This window comes from Anolis carolinensis, chromosome 3 (genome assembly GCF_035594765.1).
Source record: "Anolis carolinensis isolate JA03-04 chromosome 3, rAnoCar3.1.pri, whole genome shotgun sequence".
Taxonomy (NCBI): domain Eukaryota; kingdom Metazoa; phylum Chordata; class Lepidosauria; order Squamata; family Dactyloidae; genus Anolis; species Anolis carolinensis.
In genome coordinates, this window is record NC_085843.1 from 257,968,680 (window position 1) to 257,994,637 (window position 25,958).

The 25,958-nt window shown below is 38.7% G+C and overlaps 1 protein-coding gene across 2 annotated transcripts in view; it reads left to right on the plus strand.

Moving 5' to 3' along the window:
- Positions 1–420: 420 nt before the first annotated feature.
- Positions 421–25,958, plus strand: part of tsc22d2 (TSC22 domain family member 2) — a 38,375-nt gene continuing 12,837 nt past the window's right edge. The window contains exons 1-2 of one of the 2 annotated variants that reach the window (XM_003218236.4): positions 421–3,114; positions 18,909–18,980. In XM_003218236.4, coding sequence (XP_003218284.1) covers positions 1,214–3,114; positions 18,909–18,980 — 1,973 coding nt within the window. In that variant the 5' untranslated portion in view covers positions 421–1,213. The remainder of the gene's footprint in view (positions 3,115–18,908; positions 18,981–25,958) is intronic. The other variant, XM_008106184.3, reaches the window with a different exon arrangement.

The window sequence follows — 25,958 nt, forward strand, 5'->3', positions numbered from 1 at the left end:
CAGCCCAATATCCCAGAATATCAAGGCAGAAAATTCCACAATATCTGCTTTGAACTGGGTTCACTGCCACATATCCCAGTTCAAAGCAGATCATGTGGAATGTTCTGCCTTGATGTTCTGGGATATAGAGTTGTGTGGAAGAGCCCCCAGTTCAAAGCAGATATTGTGGGATTTTCTACCTTAGTGTTCTGGAGCTGTGGAGAAGATCCCTCAGGTTCCTCTCCAAGATGGAGCAGCACTGCCCTGCCACAGAGTCGTCGTCGTCATCCTCCTCCCCCTCCCCTTCAATGAGAGTGGGCGATACCAAGAAAAAGCAGGCGGTCCCCCAGGAGCGAGTGGAACATTCCAAACGGTTAAAATGACGACAGCGAGGGGGGAGGAGTTTCCCCTCCGAGAAGCCTCCGATAAACCACGCCTTTTCTTTCGGATGTGAATTGGAAGAGGAGGGGCCGGGAGGCGGTGACGTCAACGCGGCATTACGTCGGGGGCGGGGCCCGGGTTGCCTGCCGCAGTAGCAGCAGCAGCCCGAGTGAGCCTCAGCGGCGGTGTCGGCGGCAGCAGCAGCAGCAGCAGTAGCAGCGGCTTAGCTGGAGTTCCCAGCCTGCCTCGCGGCTCCACTTGAGCCCCATCTTGAGTGAGGGGAGCGAGCAGTTTGAATTTGAGGAGGAGGCGGAGAGAGAGACAGAGACAGAGAAGGAAGGGGAGCCTGCGAGGCGCGCCCGCCTGCCCGCCTGAGGGGCCTCTCTGCCTGAGGAAGATGCGCCCGGTGCTGATCTCCGGGTAGAGAGAGGCGGCCTGAAGCCTCGCCGACGGACTTAGGGCCCACCGCGGGGGCCTCGCTACTCGACGGCGGAGAGGAAACTCCACACAGAAGGAGGAGCGGAGGAGGCGGCTCGTGGCGCTGGCCTAGCCGCCTGGCTGCCTGCCTTCCTTCCTTCTCGCCCGCTTTCTTTCCTTCCTTCAGGGGAGGAAGAGGAGGAGCCCGGCCGCCGCCCCCCGCCTCTCTCGCGGCCTTCCCTCCTCGCTTCCCTCCCCTCCGCACCGCCAGGCCTCGGGGCCGCCCGCTGAGGCCGGAGGAATGCGCGGCCCCGCCGTCGGCAGAACGTGATCCCGGCCCGGCCTGGACTGGACTTCCCGCTCCCGACCCTCCTTCCTCCCGCCTCCTCCTCCTCCTTTTCCTGCTCTGCCCCTTCCCCGTCTCGGGCCCGGCACCATGTCCAAGATGCCGGCCAAGAAGAAGAGCTGCTTCCAGATCACCAGCGTGACCACGGCCCAGGTGGCCAGCAGCATCACGGAGGACACGGAGAGCCTGGACGACCCGGATGAGTCGCGCACCGAGGACGTCTCCTCCGAGATCTTCGACGTCTCCCGCGCCACCGACTACGGCCACGAGGACGACGCCTCCTGCCAGCGCAGCTCCTCCGAGGAGACGCTCAACAACGTCGGCGCCGACTCCGCCGCCGTCGAGACCCCCGGGACGGTCTCGCCCAACTTGGTGCTGGACGGGCAACTGGCCGTGGCGATGGCGGGAGGGATGCCGCCCCAGGCGCCGTCTTCGCCCGCCAACGGAGGAGGAGGGGCCGTGCCGAGGAGCGCCCCCCCGGGGTCTAGCGCGCCCCTCGCGGCCTCCTCCTCAGCCTCCGCCGCCTGTAGCTCCCGCTTCCGGGTGATCAAGCTGGACCACGGCTCCGGGGAGCCCTACCGACGCGGCCGATGGACGTGTATGGAGTACTACGACCGGGACTCGGATGGTGCCGCCGTTTTGGCCCGGACTGGGGATTGCATCCGCCACAACAACAACAGTACTTTCGAGCAGGTCTCCCAAGACCGGGACAGCGGCCTGGGCGCCACCGGAGGCTCCCTGGCGGCCTCGGGTATGGCGGACTCCCTGGCTGACAGCTCCCTGGCTGCTGTGTCACAGCTTCTCCAGCCGGAGAAGATCAGCCAGCCCCTGCCCGCTCCACAACAGCAGCAGCAGCAGCCAGGTTTTGTCATTGGGCCTCCTCCACAGCAGCAGCAGCCCATAGGTGGGGCTGTGCCTCACAGTACTGCTCCTCTGCCGCCACAGGCCTACTCGGGGGCTCCTGCAGTCAGCCAGCAAGTGATAGGGCCTCTGCTGCAGACCCAGGCACAACAGGGAAATGCACAAAACATGGGGCAGCCCAACGGGAAAGCCCTGCCGCCCTCGAATGTAGCTGGTTTGCCCATGCCGCCGCCCCAGCAGCCTGTGGTACAGCAAGCAAATGTCCCCGTGGCTCAGGCTCAGCCGTTCGCTTATCCCCAGTCACAGATCCCACCGGTGCACCTGGTGCCAACGCAGGCTCCTGGCCAGACGGAATACATCCAGCACATGAGCGTCATGCCACCTCAAGGAGCTGCTCCGGGCCCTGTCCCAAGTGGTCTTCCAGCAGCACCGGTCGTTGGTCAGAACCCTTCCGCTATAGGCCCAGTGATGGGTGTTGCTTCACAAGCGGGCGAAACAGTAGGACAGGGATCTGGGCTGATGCAGAGTGGCTTGACAACTCCGATTCAGGCTGTCATTCCTCAGCCAGGAGGTGTGGTGCAGCAAGGCATGGGGCACGCTGGAGTTGTGCAACAGAAATCTATGACTCAGCAGCAAATGGGTGGAAGCAATCAAGTGGCTGGTGCTCCTCACACTGTTGTCTCCGGAGTCCAGAATGTGCCTGCAGCTGTACCTGGTACTAGTGTGCCTAGTGTGTGTACAACTTCTGTTACTATGCCAAATGCCTCTGTTACTTTAGTCCAATCCCAGCTGACCAGCCATACATCTGTCAGTAGGAGCTCCAGTGTTGTCCAGCAGCATGTTGGCCTTCCGCTAATGCAAGGTGCAACCAATGTACCTACAAATCTGCTACAATCTAACATCGGACAGTTTCAGACTCAACCTTTAGGCCAGATTGATGATACTAGAAGAAAATCTGAACCCCTACCTCAACCACCACTTTCTCTTGTTGCTGAAAATAAACTTCTTGTGAAGCCACCTATTCCAGACACTTTAACAAACCCTCTTAATTTACCAGCAACTACTCCTATGAACAGTCTTGCCAGCTCTGTCTTTGGCATATCTATTCCTGTTGATGGTGATGAAGACAGGTATTTATCTTTTATGCATTTTACACAGGTACCTGGTTGTAAAAACATTTTGCCACCATTTAATGGGTTTATGTATATCTTAAGTCACCTCTGGAGATTTTTCTTTATAATAGGTGATAAGAGGAATGAATTTTTAAAATTAGTTAGGTGTCAAACTTCATAGCAACAATACGTGCAAAACTTCAAATGGAGAGAATGTAAGGAAATTAAACAATGAATCTTAAAATTGATATTAAAATCATATTTCTATTGGTGAATAACAGTTACGAGAGCACAACAAATACATTTGGTACATCAAAGCAAAGTAAGTTTATCTTTTTCCATTTAAAGCACCAAATGTATACTTAGTCCTAATTAAATTTAGCGTAGTGAACTGAATAATATGAAGCCTGTTCTTCACTGGACTGTTGTTAGCTTATTTATGTAAACATAATACAGCTATAATAATGTAATTAAAAGTGAAATGATGTTGAGAAAATACATGTCATTTAGTCAAGATCTATAACTTGCTTCCTATGGCACTTTGGTGTTTACAATTATTTGCTAATAAACAGATCCATTGCTTTATAATTGTTTGAGGTTAAAAAAAAATCTTGAGAGAGCTCAGGGATTAATAATGTTTTCAGAATGGTATGTTCAGAAATTAGTTCAATTGAGTTCTCTGGGCTTTTTTTCTTGGTGAAGAAATGCTTAGGATTGAGGTCTAGCATGTGAAGAGTTTTTAAAAGTTTGTATTGTAATGACCACATATCATCATGTAAATAAGTCAAATGGGACTGTTACTACTTTAAGGGAAGGTTTTGTTGATTAATTTTTATGCAGCTTTTTAATTTGCTTCTCTGGAGAAAGTACCAAATTTGGAAATGAGGTACTTTCACATCCTCTATATCTTTGAAAGATTTATAAATACAAAAATCACTAGGAAACCTGTACTGTAATAAAATTAGTGTTAAGGGAAAGAAAGGAGAGAAGTAGAAATGAAGAAAAAGGGGGCAAGACTCATATGTTTTTAAACCTGGGACTTGTCCTGTTACTAAACTTCTTTGGAGTGAGAGGCTGTCCCTCTGGCCTATTTCTATGCTGTTGGTAAACGCAGAGGCATAGAAGTGGAAATAGTTTGTCATTGGAGATTCCAGTCCTATAATCAACCTGGAAGGAGGTTCCAGTAGCTCAGAACTAGAAACTTCCCCTAAAAGGTACTTATTTCCTTAAAGCCTACTTTGAAATGTGGCTTGAAATGTCATTTATCACTTGTTGCATGTTGAAATGTAAGTATCAAATAAAAATTCTCCATTTGGGGAATTAGATGTGACCTAACTGTGAACTACTGAACAGAAAACAGACAATGCTTTGTGGCTGTAATTGATGCTGAAACATCAGGAACTGAGTATTGCATTAAACTCAGCATTGCTAATTGTAGTGAAGATAAAATACCCAGTAGTGCCATACATTTTGTCTTATTTATTATGTAGCCTTATTCCAACTTCTAGACAAAGAGAGAAAGAAAGGCAGGTTGGTAGCAGATTTCATGTTAATATTGACAGATATGTTTTTAAAGTAGAAGCCCTAAATGTTAATGGATCTGATATATTAATATGTAATATTGTAACGTGTACAACACAATCCTAAGCATATTTGCTTAGAAATAAATCCCACTGGGTTTATACAGTGTAGTAAGTGTGCTTAACACTGCAGCTTTAATTTTCCAGTTTTGTGGTTCATGTTACAGAACTCTGTGCAAAATATGTTCATTATCTTAGAAAAGTGTAAGTACAGTACTATGTACTTGAAGCAAAGCTACCTTTTCCGAATTGATTTCTTCCTTTTGGATATTTTTTAGTGAATATCAATTCCTTGGGCTATAAAATGTGGGTTCTTTTAAAATGGTGAAGCTTGTAGTCCTGTGTGTTGTTGTATACAATGTGACGTGTGTGTGTGTGTGCATCACTTCAGAAATCACTGCATGTGCAATGATTGTCATACAGAACTGACAGTATCCTTGGAGTATGTTCACATGTACATCACATATGAACATTCCCTCCTTCTGCCCTCTGTATAGTGGAAGAGATCTTCCATAGAAACAGAAGAAAGGCCCATTTAGCCTCTTTGGCTAACCCATGTATTGAAAAGCGAGATAAAATGCACAGGAAGAATGTGAAAGAGAATGTAAAAACAAATCAAGGGGTGAGGCATGCTTGGATTTAAAATTGCTACTTGTGTGGTTCTCAAGGTGGAACTGTTTGATTTTTTTTATGATCTCCATGAGGATTCTACTAGCATAGAGGTATGGGAGAAACTCGTTACCTTGGTGAAAAGCCACTCTTACTACTCACTGTTAACAATTAATGAATTTAGTGTAATTTCAGTTGACCTATACATAGTATAGAATATGGGGTCAGCAACTTGTGGCCTTCCTGATGTGGCTGGACTGCAACACTGATTGGCTAAAGCCAATAAAGACAGAGGTAAAAGACTATGGGATTCTTAACAAGTGTGGGAGGCCACAAGATGCTCCTTTCTAGTACAAAATATGCGGAGTGGTATTTACTGATTATTTAATAGAGAAAATTATATTAGTAGTAGCACTTATTTTACTTTTTTCTACCTCAGTTAATACTCTTTATCCAAATCTGAATCTAAAATTTTAGAACATAGGCTTTCCTTGGCCCCAGCAATAGAATCTAAACTGATTTGGTGTGAATTTCAGGGAAATATAAAATAAGAAATATATTTTGTTTCTAAGACTGCTATGAAGCTATCCAAGGCTTCAAATTACATAATACCTCTTGTCCTTTTAATAAAATTGTCTTTTGCAGTATTTGTTTAGCCAATCATCTGTCACAATTTTGAAAGCTACATAGGAAGATGCTTTGGTGCTGTCTATCTGTTTGGTCTCCAAACTTTTGTGTGGCTTTTTCTTAAGTGCATACTGCTTCATGCAGAGTTTGTAGAATCAGTTATCCACAGTACTTTTGGAAACAGTGCTGCACAGCAAGTATAACCTACTGGATAGTATCATAATAGTGTAATATGTCATTTACACTACAATTGCAATTTATTTTTATTTTAATAAAACACATTTTGAATGACACAACATGTTTAGATTTATTTTTTTCACAATTGAAAATGGGCATAAAATAAACTGTTAAAATTGAAATCCCAGATCTTTTAATCCTATTAAATTCAAACATCCGCCAGGCTTCTGAAAACATAACTAGCTGATTAGTATATTCTTGGCTCTCAAAAAATATGTTGCCACTTTTGAAAGAATACATCACTGGGAAAGCTTGTTTAAACCTCCTACATGTTTGGCAGATACTTGGTGCAAATATTACCAGGCTGGTTAGAAAGGCATAGATAGCTTACTGTGAACTGTGCCAGCTATAGTTCAGGACTCCAATGAATAGCTGCAATTGTGAACTCGAAGCAGCGGCTGCTAGATTGCTAAAAACCAGATTGTAAGGATTTCTTCATAGAATATCTCTCTGTCCAGTTAAAAGGCTTATTTGTATAGTGTCCTAATGGTTGCTGATAAAGTATTATAAATGGTAAAACCGAACTCTTGAAGCCTCATCCATAATAGGACAAAAATCCTGCTTTGGCTTTAACATTGATAAAGGTCTATTAATGTAGCACTCATACTAGGCAGTATGTTGTTTGAAAAAAAAAACCTAGGCACATTGAAAACAGTCACTATGTAATTCCTGGTGCTAATGGATATTATATTATTTTCAGGTTGTGTTCTTGCTCATGATTAAAACGAGCATCATGTGTTCAGCATCTAACACCTGTGTTTTGCTGTGTTGAAGTAACTCGTGAATGCAGTTCAGAATAAGAAAGCAAGCAGTATGTTGGGGCCCAGTCTGTCCCCATGGAGTTCAGAGATGTTCAGTCTCATTCTCCCTAAATGAGAGAAAAACAATTTTAAGTCTATTACTTGAATTCAGTAGGGAATTTGCTCACTCAGTGTTAATCTTGGTATTTCCATGAAAGCTATATGACCAGTATAGGCTTGAAGATTTTTAATACAGTATTAAGTGGAATATTCTGGGATTAGACTTTGACCCATGTTTGCTGAGATAGTTGTTTTTAAGGTATATTGAAAGTAAATTAATGTAAAATATATTACAGTTCTTAATATATGGATGTTACAGGATATTTTTTCAAGAGTTTCTACTGTGGTAGATTAGCAGTAGAACAAATACTATAGGAGGTGACAGAATTATATGTTAGTGTTGTGCTTTTTTTGCTAAAGTTGTTTCAGATTTATGATTGACAGAGAAGTTTTATATTCAGATTATTGGAATAACGTATTCTGGAGCAGATCAGATGCATATGTTGAACCTTTTCTTTTTAGGAATATTCAATATCCAGTACTGTGCTACAAGTATATAGCTATGTATTCCGGCCCTCAGTATTTATTAGGCAGCAGCTAAGATGTTCCAAAAGAGCCAGCATGGTGTAATGGTTTGAGGATTAGACTTCAATTCTGGAAGCCCACAGGGTGACTTTGAGCAAAGCACACTTTCAGCTTCAGAGGGAATGTAAATACAAACCCTCTCTGAACAAGTCTAGCAAAGAAAACCCTGTGATAGTTTCACCTTAGAGTAGCAATAAGTTAGAAATGACTTCAAGACATGTAACAGTAACAAAAAGATTTTCCAGAATTAAGACTACTAAATGTCACAATTATTTTTAATATAACTACAGGCAGTGCCTGAGTTACGAACAATTCATAGTTAAGAAAGGCTGGTGAGACAACAAGTAAGAAAAATCTACCATGAGGAAGGGCAATTCACTCCTGAATGAGTCATCATGGGAAAAGGGGTCTCAAATGAAGCTTTATCATTAAACTTTGTTTCCACAATAAGCCATTTTTTTTACAAAATCCAGGTATTACAGGAATAGAAAGTGAGATGAAATTTTGTGAACAGGGACACAGATAGCAAAACAAATGCCACAGGGATATTAACACTTCCCTGTGCTATCCCAAGCATGCATATATAGAGAAGGAGGGAAAGAGAGGAGTTACACTTAAACAATGTATTTGTTCTGACTTAAAAGCAAATTCAACTTAAGAACAAACCTACAGAATCTATCTTGTTTGTAGCTTGGGGACAGCCTGTAATTCCGCTTTGCTTGCCAAATACCTTTTCTGCCAATTTGCAAACTTTGAATAAAGCAGTATGTGCCTTTTTGCCAGTATATTGAACACTGTCATAAAAGATTCAGGATGTGCTTGCAGCACATGGTGTATTTGTATGAGGCATGAGTCATGCTTTGGTGTTGCCCCACTTGAACTGTGTATGTCCTAGTAAAGCAGTTGCATATTACAGTCATTAGTGACAACTGGCAAGCTGCATTCAAGCTGTTTGTCAGAAATACTCTTGCTCATGTTTGATATCACATAGTTTTCAAAAACATTTCTGGGAAGGAACAAGAAAAATGCCTTTTATGTCTTTATAATTTCAGGAAGTGTTACATATCTAATGTAAACTATCAGATGCTAAATGCGGAGTTATTTATTTCATTGAGGTAGTTGAATGGTTTGGCCTACTATGCAATGGATTTGATGGAATGGACATGTGTGTTTAAATAGAGATTCTTCATTGGAGTTCAGACTCAGAAAAAGAACAGAAACTCCTCTGGAAGGAATCTTCATCACAGAAGTAGAAGAGAGAAGGAGAGACGCTTTGTTCAGCTGTTAGTAGATCTATTCTTGATTGTCATTGAGTTCCTGGCATAAGGGAACTCTGGCAGATAAGGTGTCATGGCCTTTATACTGGGTTCCTAGGACTGTTAAATAGGAGCTGTTGTATTTCTTATATCAGCTGAGATATGTGTGTCTTTCAGAATAAAACAGTCACGTGAAGAAGGAGCAATGTGCTGTGTGAAAGGCATGGTAATATTCAAGTGAAATGTTTGCAGAAAATGCAAACTCTGATGGGCCAACTAATGAGGAAATGAAACAACAAGACCAGCATAAAGGGTTTTAGATTTTTTTTAAAGAAAAGATCTCAGTGTGGCTGGTTAACAGAGGAAACCCAAAGGCTGGATTTTGCTGAACAAAGGCTTTGTGTGTCAATTTGAAATTGTATGGCTTAGCAAGTGTGTAGCTTGTATGTTAGATGGATAAATTAACATTCCAGATACTACCGTTGGGTACTTAACACTCTTAATACAGGTTGGCCATAAAGTTGTAAAAATATTTTGAGGGGCAATCCTTAAAATGTGCGAGGACACACTTGAAATAATTCAAGCACAGCTGTACATGAAAAAAAAGTTGCAGTATATCATCATTTCAATGTTTGTCAGTATTTCAGCCAAAGATGCAGCCCTACAGAATAACATAAACTGGAAAGGTCTGAAGAAGGGCATTATTTCCCATCTCCCTTTAGCTGTGCTTCTTTCCAACTTTTCAATGTTCTGTGGCTACTGAGTGTATCCAGTTGGTGAACTGTGGGTTTGTTTTTTGTTTTTTTTGGGGGGGGGGGAGGTGTCAAAGGTTTTCCAAACCACATTGGTCTCTTGAGCATGCTGATTCCTCTACCTGTTTGTGTTTGTCTGTTTGGGGGAGGGGGTACAATTATGTTTGTCTCTTTTAAGTTAAGACTGGTTGCTGAAATAAAATTGCAAGTAAGGTACCAGATTTATTCCTAGAACTTGCATTGCAAGCAACAGGGTTGAATTTACTTTCTGCAACTCTCCTGTGCAGTTATTACTTATATCATAAAAAATCAACTCAAATAAAGGGTATCAGGGACAAGCCTTACAGGAAAGAAAAATCTGTAACTTTAGTAAATCTAGTCAGAATGGCTGTCCTGTCATCTTCTATGTTTTGTATTCTTTGTTCTGTAGGAGAGATTCTTTTTTGTTCTTTTCGGGAATATCAGCAAGTTTCAAAAATCAAATCTCGGGCCTTGACTCCTTTTCCATGTAAGTTCTAGTGTTCCAAGGATCATGTTTAGAGGCATACTTGTTTATTGAGGACCTTTCCTTTGGTCCTGCTAAATCAAGTAGCTTACCTGTCCATTCATATCTAGTATTTATAAATACACAATTGTGGCAACAGCAACAGTAATGTCTGGCTGTCGACACTATCTGGAAAGGGGGGGGGGAGTTAAAGTAACAAGTTGTTGTAGCATTGAACATCACCAGCAAAGAGGGTGATTTCTCCTCCCCCCCCCCCCCCCCCCAGCTCCCTTGCACCTCCAAATATGCTCAGGAGAACTGTGAAGGTAGGAGCAAAGGAAAATGTCCACCACTCTAGGAGAAGTATGCTAGCTCAACTTTATTCTATTCCTTTAATGGGTTTAAGGAGAAAATACATACTATCTTGCTTCACATTTTCCACTGGTGCTTAATAAATGTATAACCTTCATAGAAAAGAGAGTGTTCATGCTTTCAGGCCTCTGATAAATATCAGATATAAATTCAGACAAAATATATGATTCAAAGAGAACTATCTTTTGTTTTTAATTAAGGCATGTTGAAATACCCACCTTTTAATGGAAATACCCAGCTTTGATGTCACCCTTTCCTCCTGATTTTCCCCAGAAAGCTGTAAGGGCATTTTCTTCTAGTATTTTTTGCAGGTATTTTTAACAGCAGTAATCATTGGGAGACTTGTTTGTGTGAGAAGGGATTCCCCTGACCCAAATGAAGAGATGACAGCTACTGAACATCTGGCATCTTGAGTTATGTTTTTACAAAAACAATGTAATTCTCAGCCATCTGGGAAAGGGACTCCTTTTTCAGATTACATACCCCAGAATTGAAGGAACTGAAACATGGACAGAATATTTACTGTCTGTCCATAATTCACAAACTATAGTATGCATCTCAACTAAGTTGAACAAGACATAATTCACATTGATTATAATGGGAGTTAAGTGTAGCTAGCTAGTTTGACTCTAGTCTATAGAATTCAGAGATCATTCTCTGGAGAAACAAAATGTGGAATCTGTGGGGACAATATTAATATCTGAAGTCAACAGATCTGTTGCTTTTGAATTCCTACTACTGTGAACACCTATTCTCAAGTTAATATAGGAAAAATGCATGATAATTAAAATATAAAACTTGCCCTTCAAGAGTATTAATTGTAATTGAGTTAAGTAGTGTTCACATTTTTATGACAGACCTTTAAATAAAAAATACACAACTTTAGGTTCTTCCATTTACCAGAACTTTTCAGAGATTATGTTACTAGGGCATGTAGAACAATACTATAGACAGGGCAAGAGAAATAAAATAGCATTTAAAGTTTTCAGCTAGGTGACTTTGAGTAATTTCACTTTTTCCTCATCTATGGGACATAGACGCTAATTTAGAATCATGACATGTGTGTAAAATGAATGTAAAACTAATGGTACTTTTCCATGTCAGAATCAAATTATTAGAATAGCATGAGTGAAACTGAGACTGTTCAGCCTAGGTATAGAGAGATACGGTGAAGGTATATAAAATATGTGAGGTAGAGAAAATAAGCAGAGAAAGATTAATGCCATTTAACAGTATAATTCAGGGTCGTTTAATAAAATTGAATAGAGGAGATTCAGCACAGCTAAAAGCATTTCTTTACCACATTGTTCATATGTCTCATATAATTAAAACTGTAGAATTCATGGGCCCAACATGAAGTGATAGCTTCAGTTGGATGGCTTTAAAAGAGAATTGGGTAAATTCATGGAGGCCAAGGGGATCAGTAACTACTAGTTATATTCATTATATGTCACTCGATTGCAGTAGATGCATGGCTGAACATTTTTGGGGGAAAAACCCAAAGGCGAACCTTGCTTCTGCCATGCACTGAGCACTGTGTTAGTCACAACCGTGGCAGGCCAGTCGAGTCATGCAATGATTGACTTAGCAATTGATTGGGTCTGCAGTGTTTGGAACTAACAGTAGGACCTATGGGTCCTTTTAAGTCCTTGCAGAAAAGAACCAGACTGCTCTTAATATCCTCAGTAAGTTTGCTAGTCAAACCCTGAAACACATAATTACCTAAACTGCTTATTTTAAATTGAGTGAAAATGCCTGATTATTAAGGAGCATCATTCAGCCTTGGAATTATTTGACTGAGTGAACCTAAGACCTATAAGTACTTAGTTTGATGGAATATTATTGGATTACTTGCTGTGTCAGAATTTATGTAGAACAGGTTTAAGCCACTCAATTTCTCTCAGAAATATTGATAGAAGATGTCAAAGGCTACTCAATTATTATGCCATAGAGCAGAACAAAATAAAAAGGAGAACAAGCTGAAGTGATTCTCCCTCTTCCCCCCTCCCTCCTCCGAAATCCCAATGTTTCATTTGAAATATCATTCAGATTAAGTAACAAAGTTTTCTGGTATATAACCTCACTTGCCATAAGAATAATGCTTTTAGATTTTGGGCTAACATATCTTTCTTTAAGAAGCCATAGGCACCTCAAAGAGATGTCACTTCAGTCTTATCACCGGGCTGTCTCACTTCATTCATTCACAGAATGATGATTGTTTATTTTACCAATTTGTACTTTTAGTTAATGGGAATGTTGTAAACGTCTTCTAAAAATTGTGCAAGACATTTTACTATTTCCAGTGAACACAGCAGACAAGAAAGCAACACACAGAGTTTGACTGGCACTGTTTGCTTAAACTGTTTCTTGTAAATTCTAAAACTTAACAGACTGCCCATTTTACCTCGGCCTAGTTCAAGCTGATATTTATTGTGAACACTTTGGGAGTCAGTTACTTGGGAGCTTCTGCTATGTTTACCTAATTACAGTCTAAGGTCATCTGCTAATATCCCTTGCAGATATGATCACAGTAAGGAATGATATTTACATCTACAAAGGAGAAGGCCGTTTTGGTAGTGATTTGGAATATCATATCTAGGAAAGCAGACTTGATCCCAACATCTCTCATCATACATTTTGGATATTGGAAAAAATATTTTAATACTTAAATGTTTTAATTGTGCCTGTAACAGTTGTTTCATATTTGCTTTCTTCACTTTAAAACATTAAAACCAACCAATGGTGGTGTGTAAGTAAGAGCAAATAAGTAGAGAAAAATAATGTGGCAAGAAGACATTAGGTAGTCAATGGACTATATTAAATTAGAATTCTCAAAAACTTTCTGGAGTCATAGTTAGAGTTTGCAAATGCCAAGTAGTCAGGGAATCAAGGCAATAAGATGTACATTCAAATGAAAATGGAGAAAGGAATTTTATTTATATTTTTCTCTATACTGAGACTCAAAGCAGCTTTGCATAAGGAGAATGTGTAGCTGATGGGGAGCAAATCCACCCCTTGCGCAGCTGGAAATGCTGACATAAACATCTGTGCAAAAGCAAGGATGTGAATTCTAGAAGAAAAGCCGAACAAGATAATGGAAGCCACAATGACACTTGTACTAGAATAAAAGATCAGAACAAGCCACACTTTAGATGTATATACATCAATGCACACAATTTGGGAACAAACAAGATGAGCTTGGAGTCTAGTGCAGAAAGGGAACTATGAGTTTATACTATAACAAAGATTTGGTAGAATGACTTCCATGAGTGGAATATGATAATCTGTTCAAAAAGAGTAAATGATGAAGAAAAGGAGGGGGGAATCACATTATATGTAAAATATAAATTCATTTGTACAGAAATCCATGCAAGTGATCAAAGTGGAGTAGTAGAGAGCGTTAAGCGTAGAGAGAATTAAGTGAGACAGCCCACTGATATTTGTGTAAAAATAATGGAGCCAATTTCCTAGAGAGATGGTGGGGCATCCTTTGGATATCTTCACGAATAGGTTGGAAAGTTACTGTATATACTTATACCAGGCTGCTACGGGTATGACATATCAGTGAAGGATATGTCGGACCTGACAACAAAGCAGAGTGTTAGGATTTGTAGTATAATTTTTATGGACGACCTCAGTGGCCATTTTAGTGTTACATGTTGTATTAAGTTTGTCGTAAATGGTTTATGTAATGTGTTATTTGTTTATCTGTTGTATTTTTGCTTTCGTGTTATGTAATTACTATTGTTTTAACCATGGCTTGCTTCTTTGAGTCCCACCCATGGAAGAAAAGCGGAATATAAATAACTATACTATATATAGGTCTAGAAATTTTAGTTAAAAAATTGACTAACCCACAGGTAAATACTTTAACTCTTTTAAGAAAAAGGTGAGAGTTTAATCTGTCCTGGAAGAATCTAAAAGAAGCACCAAACCCATGTACTCTTTTTGCCACAGTGCTGCTTCTGGCCTTTTTGAATGCCTGGAGGCAAAATGGTGGTGGTGATTGCCAGGGACAACTGGCTGCCTGAGGTGGCACTGAAGCTTTTTCCTCTCTGTAGAATGGCCCTTCATTTGTTCAAGGATCATACCGAAATTCATGATTTTGGTCCCTCAAAGCTGTCTTTGACTTACACACGAGATGAGCCTATACACAGGGATATCCGGTATTTGCTGGGGATGCTGTAGCTGGAGATCAGGGCAGCCCAGTAGGTTCAAGCTAATAGAGGAAGATATTTAGGCTTGCCATGGAGTACCTTGACCTTAAAAAGAAGCTTGTGTAAAGAGACTGTCTTTCACTTTTGTCACTATCCTCGCTTATCCAGAAGGTCAGGAATTTTCCCACATTCTGCACTGGCAGCTTCTGTGAGCAGAGTGAACTTGTCCAAGGTGGTAGAGTTCAAAGACATAGCCATATTAGTCGGATTGATTGAGAGGACAAATTTGGTAGCATAAGCTTTCATAGACTAAGTCTGCTTTCTTAAGGGCATCTGAGGAAGTAGTCTTAGCCAATGAGAGTTTATGCTGTCAACTTTGCCCTCTCAGTCTCTAAGGTGTTATAAGATCCTGTTGCATGCTAATAGATGTTACAAGATCCCTTTGTCCAATGTGTATGTTATTGATTTGGAGTGTTTCCCTGTTCTCTATTTCACATCCTATACTCAGGAGGAGTTGGAGATATCTCCTTCTGCAAGCTTCCTTTTGTTCATGCTGCTTAGGATCTAAGCTGTTGTTTTTACGAAATACAGATTGTCCATTTTCTATCGCTTTCAGTAATCTAGTCTTAAGTTTGACAACATTATTATATATTAGTGTAGCATTTCTGGCTTTTTATTGCGTAGCAAAATGTTATAGTGTTACAGAACATATCATTTCAGAACTGTTAATCATTTTAGCAAATGGGATAAGAGATCCTCTTTAAAAGTGGATCTGCTGATCTTGAGTCCTAGGTAAAGTCATATACAGAAACAATGATATATTTTTACAATTTATCTACTTGACAAAAAATGCTATTTTGGTTTGAATTGGAGTGGGAAAAGTTAAATTTGATCCAAAGCCTAGCATAAAGTAAGATTTTAAAGTTTAATCAGGCGAAGCAAGTAATTTGTCAGTTATGTACTTTCTATGGAACCACATGTAATTGGCATCAATTCACAAAATTAGTTATTAATATGATGAATGGAAAAAGGAAATACTAGATAAACCCAAATTGAAGTTGCAATTAGGTTTTTTTTTCTTCAAATGTGTATTTCAAGAAATTATCAAAACTGTGAAGACCAAAAACGGTCAAGACATTTAACCCAGTTTTATTATGAAATCATAGAGATCAGTATCAAATTATTAAAAACACTTCAGCATTAAACAATTTGTACATAGTTTAAACAAAACTATGTCTGTTTTTATTGTTGTTTTTATTGTTTTTATTGTTATTTTAAAGCTAAGTGTATTGTTTTAATCTATTTCTGTAAACCGCTCTGAGCCAAACTGGGAGTAGCGGTATACAAGCCTAATAAATAAATAAATAAATAAATAAATAAAATGCAGTTCCATATATCAGTTAAAAGCTAGAGGGAGCAAGCATTTTAAAGATCTTTAAAATAGCTCACACATTTTTCACTGATGGAGCCAGCCTATACTTCACCGTGGGAAGGCATTCTGTCATCTTTATCCACCTGAACTTAGAGACTACAGCGATGATCAACAAGCAAGGCAGTTTCAGGAAAGTAAAGACAGTCCTTCAAATCACTTGGGGCCTAACCAATGTAAAGCTTTAAGGGTGCATCCTGTGAATTGGACCTAGAAATACACTTGCAGACAATCAGTTTATACAGGATTGGTGTAATGTGTTCCTACCCTCTAATCTCAAAAAGAATGTGAGTGACCACATTATGTACCAGCTGAAGTTTTGCAGTAGTCTATTTTGGATATAACTTATGAATTGTACCTGAGATGTTTTCCCCAGGTAGTCACAGCTGATATACCAACCAATATTGATAAAGGAACTCTTGGCTACTATCACAATTGAACCTGTCACCAGCAGTGAGTCCAGAAAGATCTTTCAGCAGTTGGATCTCCCTCTCTCCCCTCACATCAGCAGATTTTTTTTCCAGTCAAAATATTTCAATCTTTTCTAGATTAAACTCTGTCATCCTCCCCAAAGCTGCCTTTGCGTATTTATGCAGGCATTTATAAGCCTTGTTTATTTGAGATGGTAACAGGGAAGGTAAATGGGGGGGGGGGGGGGGCTCTTAGGATTTGAGGACATTTGGTTACCATCATATCAATTCATCAGATTCTGAGGCTAAAGCATGCAAAAATATCCCTCCTACCCAACCTTGCAGAGTTTATAGGCAAGTTGGAGGCCCAATTTTAGCAGATAATGATGTTAAATATACAGTAGAGTCTCACTTATCCAACACTCGCTTATCCGACGTTCTGGATTATCCAACGCATTTTTGTAGTCAATGTTTTCAATACATCGTGATATTTTGGTGCTAAATTCGTAAATACAGTAATTACAATATAACATTACTGCGTATTGAACTACTTTTTCTGTCAAATTTGTTGTATAACATAATGTTTTGGTACTTAATTTGTAAAATCTTAACCTAATTTAATGTTTAATAGGCTTTTCCTTAATCTCTCCTTATGATCCAACATATTCGCTTATCCAGTGTTCTGCCAGCCCGTTTACGTTGGATAAGCGAGACTCTACTGTAGTTAGTACAGTAGCAATTTTAGGTGCTAATTGGATTATGTGTGCTATCGAGCTTTTTTAAAAGATATTCACAAACATGCCAACAAAATAATGTGCAACCAAAACTTGAAATTTATTTGAACATAGTGTTTAAGATACTGTCAGTATGTAATACTGGATTGTGTGGTTTAAATTATTGGTTTTAATGTTTAGATGTTTTTAGTTTTTAATGTATGTGCTTTTTAGTTATATGTCTGTTTACATGGCATTGAATTGTTGCCTACTTGTAAACTGCTATGAGTCCCCTTCGGGATGAGAAGGGCGGGATATAAATACAATAAAAAAATACTGATTTCCCCCAATCAAATTCTGCTGTTAGCATTACTTGGGGTGAAAAAATTATATATTAATATAGTACATAAAATTAGTGTGGCATGTTTTATTTTCTCTTGATTGTCTAGTGTAAGTGAAATGTGCTAAATCAGATTTCCATCGATTTTTAAGACAACAGGTTAAATGCAGTTTGGCATATCATTTGAATCTTAAAACTTTGGTCAGCATTAACTGTAGATAGTGGAAGGAAACCAGCTTCATCCAGTGTAATTAAGTGATAATTTGTTTTCATTACGTATTCTTAACAGTCAGACATACTTCACCCATGTGGTTGTTAGCTGTCCTTAGTCCCCACGAGGAGAAAGGCGGGATATAAACAAAGTAAATAAAATAATGAATAATCCACATGCAATTTGTTGAAAGGTTTTGATTTATATAAAACTGGATAGAAAACTTCTAAACTTGTTGCATTTGCTCTGGGATCAGGATTTCAAGATTCTTTGTAGTTCATGTTAAATATCCTGACCCAATTAAACCACGGAGAGTTGGGATGCCACAAAAAAGGATTTTGTAATAATTTTTTCACAGTTACCTTGGCTTATTTGATTTACTGAGTTTCTTTTTTTAGATATCTGAAATATTATCTGCATTTTTACAGGCTTCATGTGAAAACCATAGAATTTCTTTGAGGAATTGTAGCCAGTGTTACTTGAGCACGTTTAAGAAAAGAGACTGTGACAACCACTGATTTGAAACTTTTTTTCGCACATCATTTAAAAATTCATTGAGCCACTTGAAACTTTTTCAGTTCCACACATCAAAATACATTGATAACTCATATTTAGTAGTCTTGTAATATAGTGGATGTGTCTGTTTTTGTGTGCAAAGTTCTATGTGTTGTCTGTAACTTTTAGTCAGATCATTACCATTTGTCCTTCTGTATTTGGAAGTGTAATGTATGTCAGGCTTTTCATGGACAACCAGAGTTGTGCATATGTTCTAGAGCCCCTTTTATCGAGCTTTAAATTTTGTGAAAATAACTATTGTTGAGAGGGCAAATGTGCTTTGCCTTTTAAGGCTGCAGATATTTTGGTCAAGTAATCGCTGTGTGACTGGCTTGTTTCCTTATTAGCAAGCTAATCCTTCAGTTCATGGTTTCAAATATCACAGCTTAAATTTCCGTTCCTTTTCTCTCCCTACATTGTAGCTTAAAAGTTAGGAAAACCTTTGCATGTTAGATATATTCGGTGGTATTTTCTATTTTTGTGAGCAGTAGGATATAGTCATATAGTAGTTAAATAGTCCAAAACCACCATGCATACAAATGATTGATTTAGGTGCTTTGTGAAAATAAAAGGCACATGATCTTTGTCTATTCCATAAAGATACTACTTGATTTTTTCTCCTGTCTCTGTGGAATCCATGTACGTGCACAATTGTTATCTATTCTCAATCTTCTCTCATTTCCTGGCTCTCATAGGAATCCTTCAACTACTTTCTATCAAGTGTTCCATTCGAACAAGTTAAAGGAATCAAAGAACCTCTGGGATAGGTATGAATATTTAAATATGGAAGGCATACATGTTGACGTATGCATGAAGAGGTTTGCATTGCGCAAGTTTCTCATCATCAAATACTAGGGTCACTTTGACATCTTCTGCCTATGTCCTCTATGCACTATGACTTGATTAGTTTACAGCAACAGTATCCAAAAACAGTTGCTTGAAATTGTGGTTTGTCTTCTCAGCCTCATGGAGTTTGGTTCCATTTAGCTTTTTTCTTTCTGTAGTTTGGAGAATTAATAACACATTATGTATTCACTTGTACTGATACAGAAATGCTGTTTATCAGCAGCCCCAACCTAGCTTTAGAAGGCTAGGAGTAGTGGTCCTGTATAAATGCAGTAGTTTTTGAAAATTCAAGTCATTGGAATTACAGAATAAAAGTAGACCATATATGTGGTCTAATGGACATCTTAGGCAAAATTGTAAATTGGGACAAGGATGAGAAAAAGCTTTGAAAGAGGATTTAGGCTTACCCAGGCACTTGGCGAGAAACTGCAACAAACCCAACTTTGAAGATGTCTTTTGTCAAAGTTGCATTACTAATTCAACTGCTGTAGTTTGGCTTTCTCACTATTAATATTATAGTTTGAAATCCTGATGGCTTTTGTGGCTTACAATGTTTTTGACTGTCTTAGATTTTCTATTGCTAGTTGAACATTAAGCTCCATCATTTGTTTGCATTCACCTTGTTGAAGCAAAGAACACTTAACAGCTTCCCTAAAGCTTGCTTGATCTTGTGCTTGCCAACTTTAGAAGGGATTTAAAATCACAATAGTGTGTTGAAGTGCTGCTAAATGAAATATAGAAGAAATCTTCATGTAAGAGCTCCATTTTCTGGAGGTGAAATGTTGAACAGTTACTTTTTAATGTTAAAATATGACTACCTCTTGGCCAACTTTTAAAAAGGAATTATGGAAAATCTTTCTTTTGGAAGCAAATATGGCAAGGAATGAGCATTTTTATCCATGTTGAAGCAACCTGTAAATACGAGAACACCTTTACAGGTTTCTTTCTGTTATGTTTGTGTGCATTCATTCATCATGAAAAAGGTGGGGAACTTGTTAAGGTTGGAGAATTCGTTCTCTTGGAGTGCTTCAGGTTCCCCTTGCTGATGTTGGATTTGCTTATGTTATCGACAGTCTGAACATAGGTTAGAATTGTAAGCCAAACAGGTTGCATCATGTGTTCATTTCTGGCCATTCTGTATTATGTAGGATGGCTATATTCCAGTCTCTTGTCTGCCTACAGAGATGTTGTCATGCATGAAAGCTGCCCCATTGGCCAAATTTATTCTTAAAGCAGCATTGAACAGAGCGCTCTTGACACATTAAAAACAAAGGGGATATAACATGGTTTGTGTTAATTGTGCAAATACATGACTTGGAAAGCCCTAACTGAGAAGAGACTGAATGTGTGGGAAAACTGTGTGATGAATAAACCCTATAACATTGGAGTTACATGTTTGCAGTCTGCTAAGATGATTTATTGATCTTATTTTCTAGTAGTCATATGAGTTAATCTCCTTTTCCTCAACAAATTGAGAACTATATACATGTTTGGATACTAAATATGATCTATACATTTTGATACATTCAAGCAAGCTTCTATTCACAATAATAATAAGGGGAGGGGTACTCATATAATATAAGACATATTCCTTAAATGTCCAGCTGAAAAGATATTCACAGCAGATAGACAATTCAAACAGTATGGGAGATAATGCTAAATTATTAAAATATGTTGCTGGTAAAAGAGTGGAATGCATTTACTTAAAAGATGATGCCGGTTAATTCAGTTTTGACTGCACTGAGCTAAACTACACCTGGTTTAATAGTCTGTTGCTTGTCTTGAGGACCAGCCTGATTAACTACAGTGGTTATTTCTAGTTATTTCCTTATTGGGACCACTCAGTGTGACACCTTCACATGCAGACATAAGCAATATGTGAGTGTGCAGATGGGAGGGGGCTTCCACACTTTAAGGTTGCCTACCTAAAGTTGACTATAACATTAAAAGTGCTTTTATGACATTGCTTCTTGGAAGAAAAATGGAGAAACTGGTGATCTGCAAATGATTTACTACTCACATGCCCAAGTTTTGTTCTCGCATTGCAGGGGTGGGGAATTCACAGTCCTCCAGATGTTGGATTGCAGTTGCAATTAACCCTGGACAACATAGTTAACAATGAAGAATGGTGGCAATCAAAGATCCAACATCTGGAGGGCTATGAATCCCTACCTCATCCTTGTTTAGACAGCCCTGAACCCCCCAATTTCCACTCTTTGTGTTGCCCATAAAACACAGCTGAGCAAAAATTAGGCAGTTTGTGGCAGGGAAAAGTACAAATAGAAAGATAATTGGTGTAGTATCAAGCGAATTGGTAACTTCCATTGGCTGTCTTAATGGCAGGCCTCTAATGCTGCCCTTTCTTTCATGAATATTCATATATTATTTTGAAAAGATTTTTATAACAGCTGTAAACTTCTATGAAGTTATTATTTGAAGCCGATTCTACAATTGAGTTTTATAGACACACTATGCAAACAGTGCTATGTATAATCTTTTAAAATTAGAATTTCTGATTTATGAAGTACATTTAAAAATAGATTATGGTAGCATAGAGAATGATTTGCCTCTGTTTTGAACACCTAGATGTGTAAACTTGTGTGTTTTGGTCAGGCATAAAGCAGAATACAGTGCTTTGTAACTACTCTTTCTCTTGTGTTCTCTTGTGACAGGCAATTTTCTTGGGAGTACAGTATTTTGATTCCCAACAAATTTTGAATTGGTTAATATGACACTGAACTGCTATGTAACATTTTACATACAGCAGAATTAGCTTAAATCTAGTACTGGAAAAACCTTGCATTTTAATTCCTTCATGAATATTTTTCAGGATATCAGGTATAGCTACATCATTTAAAATTTAAGTTAATAACTGCCAAGGATTCCTTTGGGAAATCTCTTATTTTTTTCCCCCTCTTACTGCTAACCACTTAAATATTGGTTGCTAGGTGCATTAATCTCAAGAGATTTCCCCTTCTTAGATACCTCAAAATAGGTAATTTGGGAGGGGCATTGGTAGAAGACTTGAAATTAGACATCTCAGACATTTCTAGCAAGCCACATTAGACCATTTATGCTCACTTTCTAGCGACTACATCTGGAGGACTGTGATGCCCACTGAATATTTTGGGAGCCTATAAAATTGCAGTACATGCTAAAACAGATGTTTTTAAAACTAGTCCAACTTCTTGCCATTTAAAGCAGGTCTCTGAAAAAGCTTATTTAAAACATTAATCTCAGTGTGAAGCAAAAGCCTTCTTATCTGCTCTAAACTTTCAAGTGAATAAGTAATGTTCAAGAAACAATGCTGGTGCAAATTCTAGATTGGTTCACAATATGATCCTGTACAAATTGATATTTTACAGATCTATCTCTGACATTATGTTATAGATGATAGGTTTCTTTGAGTCTGCTACGGGAAGTGTCTATTGCATGCAATAGTTTCCCTATAATTAGTGATAATTAAACTGAAATGCATCCATAACTGTAAGAAAAACAACATTCATTGCAAAGCTTGAATCTGAATTACCTTCATGTAACTGAAACACTTTAGATTTGCTGAGTCATAGAGTTGGAAGAGATAACATGGGCCATCCATTCCAAATCTGCCATGCAAGAACACATTGTGAAGCACTCCTGACAGATAGACATAAAAACCTTCAAAAAAATGAGACTCCACTGTATTCTGGGGCAGCATATTCCACTGCCAGATAGCTCTTACTGTCAGCAAAATTTTCCTTAGATGGAATCTCGGAATCTCGTTTCCTGTTTTTTGAATCTATTGCTCCATGTTCTAGTCTCTGAAGGAACAAAAACCAAGCCTTCTCCTTCAGTAGGGCACCCCTTCAAATATTTAAGCATGGCTATCATGTCATCTCTTAATCTTCTGTTCTCCAAATTAAACATCCACTTCCCTAAGCTGTTTCTAATAGGGCTCCCCTTCTAAAACTTACAATTTTGGTGGCCCTCCTCTGACAAGTTGGGGTTTCATGACCACCATGTCAATCATGGGTTTATTTCAATATGTCAGTGCATGATCTTGATCTGACATATTTAACTATGAGAATGTGGACAAAATGGTTGGATGGAGTAAAGCCAACTATTTCTATTTTAAACCCATTTTTGCTGCTGAGTTGTTAAAGCTTTGAGTCTCCTGGAAAGAGGAATACAAATAATAAATACATAAATCTGGAGATTGACTGGGCGGTTTTTTGCCTCTTCACAAGACATGACTGTGTGCCCAAACCTTTAAGGAATCCTCTGTACCTGAATGGTTTGAATAACTATTATTTTTGTCACTAGTGCACCTTTTCAATAAAATCTTGGCGAAGGTTGTCACAGCTCAACTTCATATCCAGCAAATGATTTAGATGTAGTTCACTCTGGTTTTGGGGTGGTTTTGATACTACAAATACTTTGCTCATGCAGATTCACTTGGTCAAAGGAGAAGCAGTAAGAGTTTGGTCCTGTCAGTCCTTGGTCTCTTATTGAGTGTTGATGCTATTAGGCATATTTTACAAAATTGGCTCTGTAGGTTGGGTGTTGGAAGCACAATATGGTGGTATTATTGTTAGTAAAATATGATCTATTTTTGCAAAATCAATATTTGTTCTTTTTCAACAAAGCATATCTTTCTGTAATTGTATCTTTAATGTTTTCTATCAGTTTATCTGGCAGTGATTTAAACTGTCCTGTAATTTTACCCAAAGAAATATGCAGTAGCCTTTTCTAAATATTGGTGTTATATGTGCGTGTCTCTCATTAAGATGATTTTGGGAACATGTTAGATAAGTAAGTTGAAACAACAGAATTTCAAAATAGAATTCTTCATGAGTCCTTGGATAACTGCCACCTAGATCCAATGATCTCTTTCTTTTCAAAGACTGGAATTTCATCTCTTCATCACTATTGTTCACCTCAGTTTCTCAGACAATCTTTTTGTACACTGTTGCTAGTTTCCTTATACTTAATTTTTTAGTTTCATTATTTGAAATACAGAATTGTTTTCAGAAGGAAGGAAGGAAAATACACTGCCCTAGCCTCATTATCCCATTGTTTTTTTAAATGGGAGCATGGCTCACATGTGGCATGCTCTGGGATTTTTTTTAAAAAATTATCATTATTTCTCTGCACCTAGGAGTATATTGACCTGATTCATACATACTGAACTAGTGCAAAGACCAGAACATAGTTATCATTCTGACTCTGTTCTTCAGAGATCTTATAATTCCCTTAAAGGCTGTATAAAAGCCAATACAGATTAATGTGATAACTCAATAGACCAAAAATAGCTAAATCCGTCCCTATCTTACCCAAGAGCACCAAAGCTGCACAATAATCAAAAGTTCTGAGTGAGTCTAAACTGCAGATAGGGTATCCCTTATCCAAAATGCTTGGGACCAGAAGTGTTTTTAGATTTTGACATCCTTGTATTTGCATATATGTACATTATGAAATATCTCAGAGAAGAGACCCAAGTCTAAACACAAAATTCTTTTGTTTTATGTATACCCAGCCTGAAGATAATTCTATACACAGTATTTTCAATAATTTAATTCATGGAAACAAGTTTGTGTCCCTTAAACTATCTGAAAGCAAAGGCCTATTGTCTTCAAGATTGCATCTCCACTATCCATATGCAAGTTGTTGAGCTTCACTTTGGTTCAACGTTTTTAGAGAGTACCAATAAGAAACGGCTCTTTTCTTTTGAAAGAGTCTCTGCTAAACTTCAAATAGATACCAAACAAAGTTTACTACCAGTTTGAGCTATTAAATATTTAGGAAATTCCCTAATAGATTGATGACAAGATGGAGAGTCTGAAAAGTAATGTTAGGTAGACTATATGACTCTATCAGTTAAGTCTGGTTGATACCTGTAGTGACATGGAATGTCCACATGTCAGTTGAGAAAAGGATGGGTAGAAAAAAAGGGGGCCTTGGGGAGTGAGTAAAACTATCTGCTCATATCTACCAAAGGCTAGACGAATTGTGGGGAAGCATAACATTTGTAGCATGTCTTCTCCTGCCCAGTTCATTTGGAGGGTAAAACAATTAAATAGGTTATTTACTGAAAGAATACTTTCTGCAGGAGGAAGCCTATAAAGAACAGAATACTGCTATAAAAACTTAAACATTGAGGCCTTGCATTCTTTGTGAATATGTTCCTTTTTAAAAATAATGAGCTAAGGAAGACCTCTTCTTTGCAATATATATACACACATAACACACACACACACACACATATGCATACATACTTACATTACATATCCAGTTCTATATGTTCTTTCATGATAATTTTTAAACCAAAGCAGGGTTTGGGAACATAAAACTCTTCTTCAGAAACCTTTTTAAAATTAAATTGTGATTAAATATGCCAGCTACTTTTAATCAAAAGAATACTAGGACCTAGATGATCCGAAGAATGTTCCTTTGAAGGCCAAGGTGTGTGAAGTTGAAATGCCTAGCAAGACTGTTTGCAAATGCTTGATCATATAAAATCTTAAGAGGTTGCTCTTTATTGGAGTTGCTATATAGAAACTCTTCAGACATAAAAGCGCCTTCCTTTATTAGTTACTTTTAAAGGAGGTAAAATGGATGATTTTACTTCCAAAGTCCTATTGACCTCTTCTGAAGGACATGCTAAAAGTAATTCCACATTTCAGCATGGCTGTTTTAAGTTGTTTGCTCTTGAGCAGTACAGTATAGTCTCACTTATCCAAGCCTCGCTTATCCAAGCTTCTGGATTATTCAAGCCATTTTTGTAGTCAATGTTTTTAATAGATCATGATATTTTAGTGCTAAATTTGTAAATGCAGTAATTACAACATAACATTACTGCTTATTGAACTACTTTTTCTGTCAAATTTGTTGTATAACATGATGTTTTGGTGCTTAATTTG